The sequence below is a fragment of the Stylophora pistillata genome, chromosome 9 (genome assembly GCF_964205215.1).
Source record: "Stylophora pistillata chromosome 9, jaStyPist1.2, whole genome shotgun sequence".
Taxonomy (NCBI): Eukaryota; Metazoa; Cnidaria; class Anthozoa; order Scleractinia; family Pocilloporidae; genus Stylophora; species Stylophora pistillata.
In genome coordinates this window covers 11,472,181-11,488,765 of record NC_142527.1, presented here as the reverse complement: position 1 = coordinate 11,488,765, position 16,585 = coordinate 11,472,181, and the positions used below count along the sequence as shown (strand labels likewise).

The window sequence follows — 16,585 nt, the reverse complement described above, 5'->3', positions numbered from 1 at the left end:
CAGTTTCTTCTTAATTACTACAAAAGAAAGTTCCAGTTCAACTATTACTTCACGAATCAACGATGTTTATAGATTTGAAAATGTCCTTAAAATGAAGAGTACCTTCTGCGATGACAGATTCAGGCAAAGACAGTAAAACGTGTATAGCAGGGTTATAACATTTATTGCTATCAGATATCTCCACGACGTGACTTAACAACAACTAACATCCACTAAGCCAAGAGCGACATCGTTTAATACAGTGAAATCATTCTATACTGCTATGCATGATACAAGAATTACGTGAAGGAAATCTGTCCTTCGGTACGAAGTAACGTTTTAACAAAAATGCGACGCAAATGTCACATCAACAATCACTGATCAGAAATCTTTCCAAAGGTAGTCTCCTCTTCCTCTGACTCATAACCAAAGTTCAAGAACGCAAAACATTGTCTTTAATAATTCTTTGTCGCCAGTCGTCGGCGTAAACGATGTAGTTGAAGAAGCCTCCAGATCCACTTTTGTTCATGTCCAGCATAACCGTGCGATCGGAACTTTGAGCTTCTTGTTGCGGCTTTACCATCAATTTTCCGGTAGCAGGGTCGAAAACCAGTGCTTCAGAGCCGCTTCCTCTATTCTCAAGGTGCTGCTGAATACGTTGAGGATTTGACGACATATTCTAAGCCAGCTTTCGGTAGGTTTTTCCGTTATAAAAGACGACGATTAAGATGGTTCGCTGTTGCTTCGCGAAGTTACAGCGTCGCCCACTTTCGGTTTCAGGCTGTTTTCTCATTTAACTTGTTGCCAAAATGACGTCATGTCTAATTTTTTCCTAGAAAGGCCTTATGTTAGCGTGTTGTGTGACTGAAATTCTATACTTCAGTTGTGAATATAATATTTTACACAGCAAAGCGGAAGTCATTTGATCCGCAAGGGTTTTCCCACTTTGGCAACTACGTATCTATAAAATATAAAATTTTTCCTTGGTTGCATTTTCCTGCCGAACGACAAATCAATTGAATAATCATCGAATAAAACTGTCAGAATCGTATCAGAATGCACCAAACAGAGAAAAGCAACGAACAGATGCGAAAAAATTTGACTTTCGGTTTGTAGTCAAGAGAGACGACGAAGTGAAATATAGAGAATTTAGAAGTAGTGGCTAGCTGTCTGAAAGAAAGAAAGTTTGGTTTCGATCTGCAGACTGGAGAACTAACTATGGAGAGTGAGTCAGACTCAACTAAACCTCATTTGTCGTCAAGGGACAGACAGGTCATAGAAGACATGGTTTCTAGTGAATGGTTTAAGTAGTAGTCTTTATTTCCTCACAAGATAAAAAATACATATCTTATGTTACAATATTTGAGTAAAAAGTATATATATATCTAAATTATAAACTCACATAGCTAAATCGTATTTAAAAATTAAGCGATTAATGAAAGAGTTCTTGAATCTATCTGTATTACCTTTCGGATACTGACTTGTTCGATTCCTTAAATTGTAAGTCGATACTTTCCTCTCGGGTAATAGTCCCCTTAGAGGGTGTCGGTCTATGCCAGATACCTTACGAAATACTTTTCTATCCTGCTTTTCCAGAAGGTGTTTCATAGAAAATGATTTAGATGTATATTTACGTTTTGCTTGAATAAATCATTTAATCGCATGAAAACTGAGATAAACAAACATTTGCATCTCTCACTACAAGACAGACGTAAAGGATTCCACCTTTATGCAACTGTGTACCTTATAAAAACTGCCAACCATGTACAATTGTAAATATTTATTATTTGCATGTCAGGCGCCGATTGACATATTTCCGGTCAGTGACGGATTCCCCGAAACTGTCTGGAAGCTGTCGCACAAAAGAGAGGCATCACCGTTGTAAACTTCAAAAACATTTCTCAGAAAACACCATAACTGTATTTACATTCCCGTGCAGATAAATTTTCTGAGAAACTCACTGCTAGCTATTAGGCAAGGGGAAGATATCATTGTTGTAAACATGAAAACATTTCCCGGAAAACGCGGAACACTTACGAACAACAACGGTGTAAAACATCATAGATCGAAACTGAGGTAACAATCAAAAATGAAATTTTTGTTTATTTGTTAATATTTCCAATATCTAAAAGTACCGTCCCCCAATCACAATTGTTTTAAACCTTCCTTCCACATTCTCGTCTGAAAATTATTGACCTTGATCGACATTGAAACCAAAATATACCCTTTTCTCGGAAGAGTTTCCGTTATTTGATAGATGTGCATAAATCAATTTGTTTGTAATAATCAGGAAAGCGTTTCTTGAAAGTGATTTGAGTGCAGGAATAGTCGGTGGATTCGTTTTCGAAGGAGGCAGCAATGGCAGCTGATGAGAAAACACAACCAAGAGTTTATCTCTTCAAAGACGATTATGATATGATTCACGAGCTTGTTCGCCGTCGCCCAAGAGAAGAGACAGGCGGAGATCTGTTTGGTCTGTGGACCAGCGACAATGAACCTGTTTTACACATAGTTACTGGTCAGGGAATAGAAATTGTCCGTTCGCCGCAGCAAGTGTTCTCTTCAAATAACGCTTCCGTCGACTCGAGAATCGAGGGCCTTAGCGCCAAACTGCAACATAAGTTCCACTTGATTCATTTAGGAAAATGGCAGTATAAACGTCGTTCAGAGCAAACTGAAGCGGAAATAATAGCGACGGTTGGCCAAAAAACGCTCTATGCAAGGGCTAAAATGAAGGATTTTCTGCTCCTACTGGCAAGTTGTGATGATCAGTCATTAAAAGTGGAACTCAATCCGTATTTTCTATCACAATTTTCAACCACGGCAGGAGAAGTTGCGGATGCACTACCTGGCCGTAGTATATTCAAAAAAGATGACGAGATAGTAAGTACTGTTGACTCTCTCATTTTTCGAGAAGACAAAAGAAACAGAGCGAGCTTGCCTACAAAACAGCCAGCAGGTGAGAACGGAAAGGAAATGGAAGCCCGTCCAAGTAAATTTGTGCCGTTACAGGTTGCAATGAGAATCACTGACCAAAAAGAAAGTTATGAGAATCAACCATCAGAAAAAATCACCTCGAAGGGCACCGAAATCTTCCTCAAAAGTGGCGATCCCAACCTAAAGCTGTATGTACCCCAAGATCACTTGCAAACGATTAAGGATGTTGTTGGTTGTCACCCAGATGCGGAGGCCGGGGGAGATTTATACGGTCTGTGGACAAATGATGGCGAACCTGTCTTGTACAAAGTAACCAACGCCAAAAACTCAGCCACAGAAATGGAAATTCTTTCAAAAGCCCCATACTTGGATTGTCTTGGCACATGGAAGTACAAGAGTGTCGGTGAAAACAGCAAAAGCGCAATAGAACAGGTGATCCATAAAAGCACACGTCCAGGTAAAAGAGGCCCTGTATTTCTAATGGTAGAATGCAGCAAAGATAAGTTTATGTCAGCTTTCCTTCTATCTGATGAAGATTCTTCCCTAAGAAATATGGAAATTGAATTCCTCGATCGAAAAGAAGCGAACATAGAAGAGAAATGTACTGACAAAGATGAACGATTTGAGGAAACTGATCGCGGTGAGAGACGATCATGTTCTGACCCAGCAGTTCCTGTCTTGCACAGGTTCGAGACGGGTTTTACATGCAACCAGCGTGGATTTAAGGTCTACCTTTTTCAAGACGACTGTGAAATGATGAGAGAACTTGTTCTCCGTCACCCTAACGTTGAGACCGGTGGAGATCTCTTTGGTCTGTGGACATCTGATGGTGATGCAGTGCTACACATGGTACTAGGTCCTGGCCAGAACTGCAAGAGAACACCAACTTCATTCTACCAAGATATTCCTTACCTCCAGGACAAAGGCGAGATGCTAACTACAATGTACATGCTGTGTCACATTGGGGAATGGCACTCACATCATCAACTGCACCTTTACGAGCCAAGTCGCGGCGACTCGTCCACCGTCATCAGACATTATCCCCACGGAACATGTGGCTTTCTTTTGATAATCGCCAATATTATATCACATAACAATGTGCTGCTGTCACCTTACCTTTACACAGAAAGATCAATTCATAATTATTGTCAAGAAGGAGAACTGTCTCTCTTGGGTCCTACGAACGCCTTCAAAAATGGTGCGAAAATTAAAGAAAGAATAGAAGAAGGACGAGAAATATGGCCACATTTCCCATCTGGTATGCCACAGTATTCCCAACGCTATCACTCTCATTCCTCACATCATGAAGAGGGAGAATCCTCTCAATCCACTGAGCCACAGAGCTATGACAATAACCAGGAAGCGATGGACATAGGATGAACTTTGATGTCCTCATCAAATGAACACAGCTTCAAGGAAAATGAGAAAATTGAATCCACCCCCAACTCTTAAAGATAGCTAAGAACGATTTGTAATGACTTAGCTGAGTCATCTGCTAACTTTGCGTTAGGCGTTGAGTACAATGAAGCAATGAAGCAAATTAGAGGTTTTTATTTCAAACTTTTTTCAGAATCATTGCTTCATAATGGACATCATAAGTAGCCGTAAGGCGTATAGTCTGACGTTTGTTTTCAAATTGGTCTTAAGAAAATAGAAAAGTTAAGGAAGATGTAACCAGTAGTCTATCACTTTGGAATAATTACATTCAATATTTTAGGAGTGTCTGATTATTGAACTTGATCGCAATGGTTTCAAAACTCAGCACAAATAGGGGCTTTAAAGCCATAAAAGGCCATTCTAGATACAGAAAAAATCTAATTTTTCATACATCAAATAGATGACGTGACGGTTTCTCCAGCGGTGTATCTTACTTGTATAACTCTAAACTTTTACCATACCACCGCCAACTATTGAGAGAGTGATGTTGGAACATAATAAACAGTTGTGAGCTGAGGTTCCTCACGCTCTCCCCCTCACCCCTACCTTAAAAGGGGTGTCACCTAACTTGTTTAATTTTCAAGTCGGAGGATTCAGTTTCCATCAGGTAGAATAAAATTGTAGATTGCTTGTTGCTTAATTGACCTTTTGTTCCATTTTATTGGATCGTCCAACAAATGAAATTATTCTTTTGAGTCAAAATCCAAATGGTATACATAAGGCAGATTAGATAACCGCCTGTATTCACGAGCAAGGTCAGGGGACAGAATGGGTTAAATTAAAACATTGGATTCCAGAGTGAAGGGTTGATCATTGACATCATTGGGTTGTTAAAATAGAGCCAAATAAAATGGTCATGTGATGTTTATGACTATTCTTAAAATCGTTTTTGTTTTCAACCTATCGTAACTGTGCAATCTTAAATGTATAGTCCACACTGCAAGTTTTTAAATATTATCGCATCTGTTTTTCATGTTTTTCAAATCGTCCTCTATGCATTTATACAGTGAATGACTTCAGCTTGCGTGAGTAAGTCATTATTTCCCGAAATTCAGCGAAAATTATTCCGTAATAGTGACAAAACTGAGATATTTTGATTTAATCTCACTCGTGGTCACTCGTGGTCACTCGTAAGTACTTTTAGACCCTATCTAGTTACTGGTCAGGGAATAGAAATTGTCCGTCCGTCGCAGCAAGTGTTCTCATCAAATAACGCTTCCGTCGACTCGAGAATCGGGGACCTTAGCGCAACATAATTTCCACTTGATTCATTTTGGAAAATGGCGGTATAAACGTCTTTTAGAGCAAACTGAAGCGGAAAAATTAGCGACGGTTGACCAAAAAAACGCTCTTTGCCAGGGCTGAGATGAAGGATTTCCTGCTCATACTAGCAAGTTGCGATGATCAGTCATCAAAAGTGGAACTCAATCCGTAGTTTCTATCACAATTTTCAACCGCGAAGGGAGGAGAATTTGTGGATGCACTACCGGCCGTAGCATATTCAATAAAGATGACGACATAGCAAGTACTGTTCACTTTCTTATTTTTTGGGAAGACGAGGGAAACGAGCGAGCTTGGCTACAAAACAGCCAGCAGGGGGGGACGGAAAGGAAACGGAAGTCCCTCTAAGTAAAATTGAGCCGTCACAGGTTGGAATGAGAGTCACTGACCAAAAAGAAAGTTGTGAGAATCAACAGACAAAATCACCTCGAAGGGCCCCGAAACCTTCCTCTAAAATGGCAATCCCAACCTAAAGCTATATGTCTTCCAAGGTCACCTGCAAATGATCATGGATGTTGTTGGTTGTCACCCAGATGCAGAGGCAGGGGGAGATTTATACGGTTTGTGGACAAACGATGGCGAGCCTTTCTTGCAAAAAGTAATTAACTCCAAAAAGAAGTCTGTTTTGAAATTGGTCTTTAAACAATAGAAAAGTTAAGAAAGATGTAATACGTAGTCCGTCATTTTGGAATAATTATATTCAATATTTTGGGAGTGTCATTATTAAACTTGATCTCAACAGTTTTACTTTTGAAATTCCACACAAAAAGAAGCTTTACAGCCACAAAAGGCCATTATAAATACAGAAAAATATACATTTTTCATACATCAAATTGATGACATGTTAGTTTCTCCAGCAGCATATATTACTTGTATAACTTCTAACTTTCACCAGACCACAGCCAGCCATTGAGGGAATAATGTTGGAACATAGTAAACATTTGTGAGAGGAGGTTCCTTACACTCTCCCCCTCACCCCTACCTTAGACGAATTGTCACCTAATTTGTTTTGTTTGTAATTCGGAGGATTAAGTTTTCATTAGGTAGAATAAAGTAGTCGATTACTCAGTTCTTATTAACCAAGCGGGAAGTCTGTATGGGAGAATCTTGACCGGGGTCGCTAGTATAGACCGAACACAGTGAGGTCTGTACCAGCGACCGAGGTCAAGATTGTCCCATACAGACCGACCTAGCTCGGTTAATAAGATGTTTATTATATGGCTGTGTCTTAAATGCCAATTTTTTTATATCCTTTGTACCTTTTTATTCTAGACCGGTCTAGATGCTGGTCTAGATGGGAAAATCTACACCGCTTTCAGTATTGGTTTCAGCCAATGAAATTCGTGAATTCGGTAGTTCCCAGTCCTTGTGAGACACAGCCATGTGATACTAGTTGTTAAATCGCCCTTTTGTTTCCTATTATTAGACCATCCAATAAATAAAATTATTCTGTAGAGTCAAAATTCAAATGGTATACATTAGGCATGTTAGATAACCGCCTGTATCCACGAGCACAGCCAGGGGTTATATTAAAACATTTGTTTCTAGTTCCTCTCCCCCCTCCACCACCATCCCTTGCCGAAAACAAGAAAAAAAGCAGAGGGAACATTTACAGTTACTCAGATTCAAAACTGGCCGTCTTATCTAAAGCTAGACGTTCATACTCCAACACGGACACCGAGGTCTTCGAAAGAAACGGCCTTAAAAGTACCCCCTTGAGACGGGTAATTTCCAGGAATTCTGTAGTTCTTAGTGATTTTAAAACTCAATACGTGTGATGCATGATCCTCGCAGTAGAGAGCACTATTTATGCAATAGCGAAAATCAGACCTAAAAAAAATCAGGCCTGTACGGGATTCGAACCACTGACCTCTGCGATGCTAGTGCAGCGCTCTACCAATCGAGCTAACAAGCCAACTGGGAGCAGGCCGTTAAGTTGATTCGTAATAAACCCGTGATGATAAATCAGATAGTACAATGAATATATGAAGTTCATATATTTTGAACAGCGGTATTAGATACGTATGCATAAATAGCGCTCTACTGCGAGGATCTAATACCGCAGTTCAAAATATATGAACTTCATATATACATTGTATCTGAGTTATCATCACGGGTTTATTACGAATCAACTTAACGGCCTGCTCCCAGTTGGCTTGTTAGCTCAATTGGTAGAGCGCTCCACTAGTATCGCAGAGGTCAGTGGTTCGAATCCCGTACAGGTCTGATTTTTTTCAGGTCTGATTTTCGCTATTGCATAAATAGCGCTCTCTACTGCGAGGATCATGCATCACACGTATCTAATACCGCAGTTTAAAATATATGAACTTCATATATACATTGTATTTAAAACTCAACTTAGGAAGCATCTTATAAGTAAAGCAAATGTACGTTTGTTTTCTTGATTTGTATAAATTCTTGATTATTAATTTAACTTTAGTCAGTAGCATCCTTAATATTGTACATGACTACATCTTTTTATAAATATCACAATTGTAATTTTTTTTCTTAATATTTTTAATTATTAATGTTAATTTCAAAGATGAAGAGCCCCTTCTAGTGAAAATACTGTAATAGAGTCCTTATCGTTATTATTATTATTATTATTATTATTATTGTCATTAGATGTAGAGAATTGTTATGAGTTATAGGTGTGCACAATTCACACATTTTATAGTGACACGGAGATTATGAGAAAGTTGGAAGGCGATTGTATGGCCCTCCTCCCCAAATAGCAATCCAGTACCCCATTAGAATTAACACCCAATTCCCATCGATCACGGAATCCTACGTTATTACAATTGACCTTAGGCGCGATCCATTTCAAAAATAACAAACCAATATTTCACAAATGATTCCCGCGTGTTATAGAGGATAACAATTTCTGGATATGTATTATTGTAACCGTGTACATGATTTAGCCCTCCGACGAAGGAACATTAGCCCTCCGACGAAGGGCTAACGCTCGAAACGTCAGCTTTTGTAATCATTACGGTGGCTAATTTACCATTTCAACTTTGTTGATATATCCAAATTATCTTGTTAAAAGCTGTCTACGGCGTGACATCGGTCGGCTACTCGACCAGAAACCTCTCTCCGATTGGATTTTTTTTGAACGATAATGTTGACGTCACCCGACCTTTTTCTCAGACATGCGGCAAGGTCATACCTCACATACAGGCCTCATTGAAAAGCTCTCTCCAAAGAAACCAAAATGACAAAAGAAAAGAAGCTACGGGACCAAAAGAAAAACTATCTGCAAGATTACAAATGATGGAACAGACAATTAACTGTGAAGCGTAAATTAAAGTGCTAATTGAAACCAATGAAAAACCCTCTGGGCGTCAGCCCTAGTAAAGGGTTTTTAGGGAACCATACGAGGTAAAGAAAAAATTCTTACGACCTCAGTGGGAATCGAACTCACGACCTCTGGAAGATTAGTTCATGAACGCTAAGAATAATTTGGTAAATTTGAATCTTTTTGTTTCCAACGCTGTGACGTAGGCATGGTTTAGATTTACAGACGCGTCCAGTCCAACATATCGAACGCAATACTTAGATTAAAACCGTCTTAGAGGCTGGATAGTGTCTATGAAAGAAGATAATTTAGGATCAAGTCTGAAAAACAGCTGCGACGAAGATAGATAATTACTCAAGCCATGTGAGCCTCGTCGCAATAGCAGAATAGTTAATCTAAGCCATTATCTGTGACCTTTGATTACTAAATCTGCAAATTATGAGTAACAATTTATAAAACTCGTACCCTGTTGAGGAAAAAGGTTAAATTCATTAAAGGGCTTTCCTTCCCCTGTCATTCGTATATATATATTGCAAACGGTATATATTGTATATATTGCAAACGGGCTATTTCAACCTTTCAACGAAAAATCGGTAGACATGTAAAAGTTGAATGTCACGACACCGCTTGCCAAATGGATCTCTGAGAGTTTTACGTGACAAAGGAAATTATTGATGCTTTCAATGAATTGAACAACTAAGGACATGTCGACTTCGAAACCAATATGTATAGTTTCGAAAAACAGAATATTTAATGATTCCCACGTTACAAACTAAATTAGAGTTGTGAAAGATGTACTGACGAATTTAGGGTAAAAGGTCACGAATGACTGTCATAATCGTCAACACAATTTATTCCTTTAAGTTTCATCTAGTAACTACTGTCCATATATTGAAAATAATTCTTACTGAAAGTGGTTTTAGGACCACGGCCACGGACCCAGATTAACTGAAATGCAAATAGCATCGAAATTCCCAGAAATCAATTGACTCGTTGCGCATGAGTGAAGAGGTTGTTAAACAGACACCATTCCGTAAACAAAGCTCAACGGCGTCCTTTCTCGACTCCGTGATTTAGCGTTCTCTTTCTCTAAACAGGTATGGCTGCTTCGAAGAAGAGGGTTTATATATTCCAGAGCGAATATGATGTCTTTGAGAAGCTTGTTCCTTCCAATACTAAGCCAGAGGCACTAAGTGGAAATCTATTTGGTTTGTGGACAACCGATGGCGAACCTGTAATCCACATCGTTTCAAGAGAGCATTCCTGCGAAGTTGGAAAGGATCTTTCGCTTTCGCATATCGGTGATTGGTATTATGGCTATTCTTTAAAGCGACTTAGCACACGAAGAAGTCAGAGAGACGTTAAAAACTGCAGTCATAATACAGAAGGTAAATTTCTTGAAACGACAGTCAGTCTCAAACGTTCAGGACAAGAAGTCACGCTTCGGCTATTCATCGTCAACTTGAAGAGAGGTTCTCCAAAAGCCCTCGACGTTGAAGTTCTGAAAACTGAAAGCCCATTTAGAGAAATCGACACAGGCAGTCGTTTGAACGAGGGTTTTGAGGTGGAGGAAGAAATGGAATGGTCTACCTCCGAAGTTTACCCCAGCTCTTCATATCTCCAAAAAGATCCCTACGGTGAAATTACTCATGCAGGTGAAGCTTTTCCAAGAAATTTGGATAAAGGAGGTATACAGCAGAGAAGCACGTTCTTTTCTTCTGGCTACCAGCGGAGCTCATCTCGTGATTTCAAGGTATTTATGTTTGAAGAAGACATCGAGAGGATAGAAAAGTACATTCTTGCATATCCTCATCTAGAGACTGGAGGAGACCTGTTTGGTTTGTGGACCACTAATGGTGACGCAGTCATACATATCGCTCTGGGGCCAGGTCAGAATTGCAAACGGACTGGCGCCTCCTTTTATCAAGATATTCCCTATCTGCAAAGAAACGGCAACCTTCTTACTCAAGACTACTTGTTATGCCACATTGGAGAATGGCACTCACATCATCAGCTGCGACTTTTCCAACCAAGCCAAGGCGATTCGACGACTGTGATAAGAAACTACCCTCGAGGGACACAGGGCTTTCTTCTGATCATTGGCAACATCGAGTCGTATGGTTCTGTGAGATTATCCCCGTATCTTTACACTGAGAGATCCACATATAGCTTTGATAAAGCGGGAACAGTACAGGGTCTTCGCAATGAGAATCCCTTTAACAAGATCGAGAAGATAAAATACCAAAAGGAGAAGGGAAGTGAAGTCAGGGAACACTCACGTTATCCAAGAGCTACAAGTAGCCTTAGTCCTCTGCAATCCTCTTACAGCCCCTTTTTAAAAAGGTCCTCGGGGTCAAATTTCTTAAAGGTTACTCCCCAAGCACCAAATGGAGGGGTGCGAAGTCCATCCAGTGCCCAACTACCCTGGAGGTGAATCTGCAACGACGGAATTCAAATGTAACGATAAGCATTTTCAAATGTAAAACTGGTCATAAGTAACATAGAGCAGAGGGACATCAAACGTGCTTTGCTCCGAGCCACTGAAGGGCAGCTATTTGAATACTCATGGAGGGAAAGAAACTTCTTTTTGCTTTCGGAAGACATAATATTCAGACCATATCATTCTCAGTTCATTTTATTTGTCACTTTCGGAGGGATAGTGTCTTATGTAAAAGACGACACTGATAGTCATTGAGAAAATAATAGTCACAAAAAAGTATTTCGTCTGCCGTTCGGGAATTTATCTTTCTTATTTTCATAAGCAATCTTTCCATATACTGTAGTTTTAGTGTAAAATCATTTTATTAGATGTAAGAATGAAAAACAATGCAAAAATATATATATATATATATATATATATATATATGACAAAAATTTAATTCAAAATCGATTAGGTGTGTTTAATCTTAAATCGAATTAAAGAAATAAAAAATACTTTGTTCACCAGCACCATTTGCCTACTCCTTCAGTGTAATCATGAATCTTTGCACAAAGTTTATTTAAAAAAATCATTCGCTTTCCAGTAATTAATCCGGTTTTGAAAATTTTACTAAATGCTCGCTATAAAGCTACACAAAACGAGAACCATAATAACGTTTTTCTTGCGAGTTTTATAGCTGTTAAGTAATCGTCTTCCGTTTTGCCGATGGTTAACAAGCATGAATATCAATTTACACTCTTGCTCTTTCATTTCTGGTAACAGTAACGCCATAGCGGTTTTTTCTAATTGAGAATAATGCTGGCAATACTTTCCAGCTCATCGATTTTCTCAGAAGCGGATATTGTATCTTCGCTGTGACCTGCGTGACACGAATAAAACAAACATTTCTAAGAAAAGCCGGAATAAAACTAAAACCCACCAGCTGTCACTACACTAGAACTCGCACTTTTAATTGTTTGAAGGTAATATTTTGCACATCCTCGCCCTCTAAATATATATGCCAAAGAGAGTAAGTTGACACATGTTATACAACTCATTTGGAGTAAATACTTATAACCGCAAATGTACTAGATATCCACAGTTTGGGTTATTTTAAGAACAACGTTTCTCGGAAGTATTCAGATGAAGTGAGGTCTACGGTTTGTAACGCAACTAAACTTAATTGTTGGTTATAACTTTGGTGTCGGCTAAAGTTCTACTTCGGCTTGAACCTTAGATTAACCGACCAAAGATGGGGACAACACACGGGAGGCAATTTCAAGTGCATATGTACGAGGAAGACATTCAACTGATGAAGGATTTAGTGAAGCTTCATCCGGCGAAGGAAACTGGTGGAAATCTGTTTGGTTTGTGGAATAACAATGAAGAACCAGTTTTGCACGTCGTGCTTGGTCCTGCAGTTGGCTGCGCTCGCACAGAAGTATCGTTCTACCAGAGCATTCCCTACTTGGAGCGTGTTGGACGGTTGCTGACGGAGCAGTTTCTGCTCTGTCACATCGGAGAATGGCATTCCCACCACAAATTGCGTTTATCAGAGCCGAGCACGGGAGATTCTTCGACCGTCATTCGGAACTTTCCTAGAGGAGCGCGTGGGTTTATCCTGATCATTGCTAATATTTTGTCGAGCGGGGAGGTCACACTTTCGCCTTACCTTTACAGACAAGGGCAGACTACTTACGAAAGGGGTGAAATTAGCCCACTTGGCAGTTCTTGTAGCCCCTTCAGGAAAATAGATGTCATTAACGAATATATTAAGAAAGACGAAGATCGAAGCACCACTGCCCATGTACACATGAGAACCCCTCAATATCGAAAAGTGGAAAAATCGCCTAATAAAGAAACTTACGACAGGAAAGCATGTGCTTACATGTTTGAAGGTGACAAACAGATGATTGAAAATAGGCTGTCTCTCTCTGATGGGAATGAAATGGAAGGTGAATTGCTTGGGTTGTGGACGAGTCACGGCATGCCTGTCTTGCATCTGGTTCTAGAACCCAAGAAAAAAAATGGAAAAGAACTGCAGCCTCTTTCCTCACACAAACAGCCCACAGCTACCATGCAAACCAGAGATAACTTGGCTCCAGGTTACCCTTTAGAGAATATTGGAAAATACATTCTCAAAACAGGGGAGACAGGTGGACCATCTGAGGAAGACTTGTGCGGAATGCGGCGAGAGTATCCTGGTGGAGGTCTTTTAGTCCTAGTTTCTAAGATACAGGATAAAGTGGTTGCTATCCATCCATACCTTATTAAAAAAGGATCCGCAACTTTGCAACTTGAAATGGAATTTCTCCCTAGCAGAAAGGTGTTCATCCAAAAAGTGAATGATGAAAGTAAAGAAGAAGAAGAAAGAAATATTAAGAAGATAGATGTTGATGATCCCCTTACTCGTGGCAGTCCAACCTTTGAACAACACAAACAATTTTCCCCCAAATAGATCAGTATGGCTATTTCAGCATTTTGTGTACAAATGAATTTCTCTGAAATTAACAAGACACCAGCTAAGAAGAATTTTTACAATTGACAATATATAGCATAAGGTAGCCTCATTGATACCGTTGAAAATAAATGATAGACGGCCGTTACTTATTTGGTCGTTGGCTATCTGCGAAAAGGTTTGTTTCAAGAATGTGTAGCACTTCATATGCCGATCTTCCCTGGCGTCTTTAGTCATTCCCAACCGCTATGTCTTCTTGGTTGTCATAACAGTTAAGAGTAGAATTTTGCTCCTGGGATATTAGTCAGTGCTGCCCGATTGACCGTTTTGCCTTCGAAAACGAATGAAAACTGCTATAAATTGTAGAAATCTACTTATAAGATGTTCGGCTGGTCTCCTTCAACGAAATGGTCGTGGCTACCGATGAAAATTTTTTTCAAGTTTAAGTGCAATGCTGGATACACCGAGCCTTTATGTTGGTAGGAGTTAGTAGTAAAATTTCGCTTCTTGGTAATTTGTCAGTACTACCCGACTGACCGCTTTCCACTCTAAAACGAGTGAAAACTTAAATGAGTTGAATAAGTTGTAGGAATCTAGTCATAAAGCATTTCTGTCGTTCCCCCTCTGAGAAAAGTAATAACTATTTTCATTTACAAGCGAAATTTAGATTAAAGAAAATGATAAGGATTAGAAAGACGTTTTCTCTGGCAATGAATAGCACAAATTGTTTATTCTTGAAAGAAAACATAAACATTCTCAAGAATTGCGATATACTCGTATGATATTTTGGGGTGATAAATTAGACATTTGTCCGGCGTATTCAAATCGTTTCTTATCGTGAAAATTCTCACAATTCGCCAGAGAATGGGCTTTTAAATCCAGCCTGGATGCAACACGGTGAGGCATCAAAAAGCCTGAAAAAGTCTGTGTGGATATTTAAATGAGTTGCACTTTAAAAGAAAATAAACAGTTCTAGGAATATGTCGACGTAAATACGCATGCGTAGAGATTTCCGCTTTCACATCTTGCTTACGTTAAAACAACAAAGTGGTCTAGGACTCAGTGTGCCTCTGTACGTTCTCAAATATAGCACTTCTTGCTTCTGAAGATTCTCAATGGAAGACAGACAGAAGTTTCCACCTAGGAGACTAGCAGACTCCGGATTTGAAAGTTCACAGCGTACGGAGGGAAGTGCCAGTGCAAGCCATCAGCCAGTCAACTACACCAATCGACGCCGAGACGGTTCCTCGCAAGAACGTTCCGCTACGACCGTTACGACACAGCAGCAGCCAGTTAACTACAGCAATCGACGCCCAGACGATTCGGCGCAGGAGAGGTTAGAATTTGATAAAGATACAGGGAAACTCGTGGTTTGTAGGAATTCACAGGCACCACAAGCACCTTTTGTTCGCGAAAGTTCCGTGGCTGTACTCGAAGTCCGCGCACAAGTTCCAGATCGACCGGTTGTGGACGCCATGGCTGCTCAAGGATTTTTCTACTTCCAAATGATGAACGTTTTTTAAACGCATCTTGGAACTACTAGCTAGAAATCAAGGTTGCCTTCAAGGTATGAAGTGTCTTTAGCCGTAGAATGAGGCCTGTGTAATGTAGACTATTTAGTACAAAACGTGGTGCCATAATAACTTGTCAAAGAGCAAATCGTAATTTTACGCCCGCTTTTCAATTTATCCATTCTGTATACAAGCTTTCTAAATTCAACAAAAACTTTATGTACTTCGATAGAATGTAACACTGTGCAATGGAAAAGCGATGCTTTTTAATTTTCTGCGAAATTGTAAACTGCTCGATGCAGTCTGGCCAAAGTCCCCGCCGCAAAGTGTTGTAAAGGGAACTAGAGTATATTGATAAGGAGAATGCGCAATGTAAATGCATCATTTATTCAATTAAATACAATTTCTGCGATGTTCTGACAGATACTTCTCTTTATTTTGAAGCATAGAAAACTAACAACATTATCACTGACCTTTCGAATTGACAATTTCTTTAACAACCCAACAATATTAACTTTTTAGAAATCGATATGTAAACAATAGAACAAGGGAAAATTCCAAGAAAAGATGAATATTAAATTTTTAATGCGACATACTAATCGAACTCCCAACCCTTAAACCGAAAACTGATGCAATGGGCAAAAATAGGCATCTTATGCTATTAGTTTCATGTCATTTCACAATCCTTTTTTGATCACGTGAAGAAAGTAAAAATTATTTTTTATTCGTCGTGCGTCATGTATTGCGTGAGCAAATGCCAAGAATAGATCTACTTACATCAACAAAATCTAAATTTCTGGGAACAACCGGAAGATGTATAATCACTTGGTACAAACTGTCGTTCTTTCTTAGAAAAGAAGACAAAGAAAACAATCGAATCGCTGAAAATAACAATTTGTATTGAAATGTTGTGATAGAGCATTTAGAGACATGAAAAATTCCTTTGATAATTTTTTTCTTTTTTTGAGTTAGGGCATATCACTTGGTGGATATGCTCAGCAGGCTACTGTGTTACGAAACACAGTTTTCCACAATGAACAATAAGTTGGACGCTCGCTCAATTCTCTGAAAAAACACCTACTCACCAGAGGATACTTAAACAAAATTCAAATTTGACCTACTCTCCGTTTCCATTGATCACTTTACACACACTGATTTTTTTTTTCACTTATAAGTATAATATATACATTGTCTATTTCTTTTTTACTTTAGGTTATTTTTACGTAATTTTTACGTAAAGTGTAATTTTCCTTTCTTTTTTCACA

General features: G+C 39.2%; 2 protein-coding genes across 3 annotated transcripts; both read left to right on the top strand.

The window, feature by feature from the left end:
* The first annotated feature begins 56 nt into the window (after positions 1-56).
* LOC111328124 (uncharacterized) lies at positions 57-11,881 on the top strand. Its single transcript, XM_088734415.1, has 2 exons — positions 57-4,293; positions 10,026-11,881. Exons 1-2 carry the CDS (start codon positions 2,338-2,340, stop codon positions 11,364-11,366), a joined length of 3,297 nt encoding a protein of 1,098 aa, XP_088590541.1. The 5' UTR covers positions 57-2,337; the 3' UTR covers positions 11,367-11,881.
* A 377-nt stretch (positions 11,882-12,258) lies between these two features.
* LOC111328127 (uncharacterized) lies at positions 12,259-15,732 on the top strand. Of its 2 annotated transcripts, none has more exons than XM_088732163.1 (2): positions 12,259-12,334; positions 12,589-15,732. In XM_088732163.1, the coding sequence occupies exon 2, from the start codon at positions 12,604-12,606 to the stop codon at positions 13,807-13,809; it is 1,206 nt and encodes a 401-aa protein (XP_088588289.1). In that variant the 5' UTR covers positions 12,259-12,334; positions 12,589-12,603; the 3' UTR covers positions 13,810-15,732. The 2 variants fall into 2 exon arrangements, with proteins under 2 accessions (XP_088588289.1, XP_022788244.1); XM_022932509.2 differs by having other exon boundaries at positions 12,275-12,381.
* Positions 15,733-16,585: the final 853 nt, after the last annotated feature.

Excerpts from the sequence above, each read along its gene's own strand:
- LOC111328124 (XM_088734415.1), top strand. The coding sequence starts at position 2,338 with ATGGCAGCTGATGAGAAAACACAACCAAGAGTTTATCTCTTCAAAGAC. Across the intron at positions 4,294-10,025 it reads AGGAAGCGATGGACATAGGA|ACAGGTATGGCTGCTTCGAA; the intron begins TGAACTTTGATG and ends CTCTTTCTCTAA.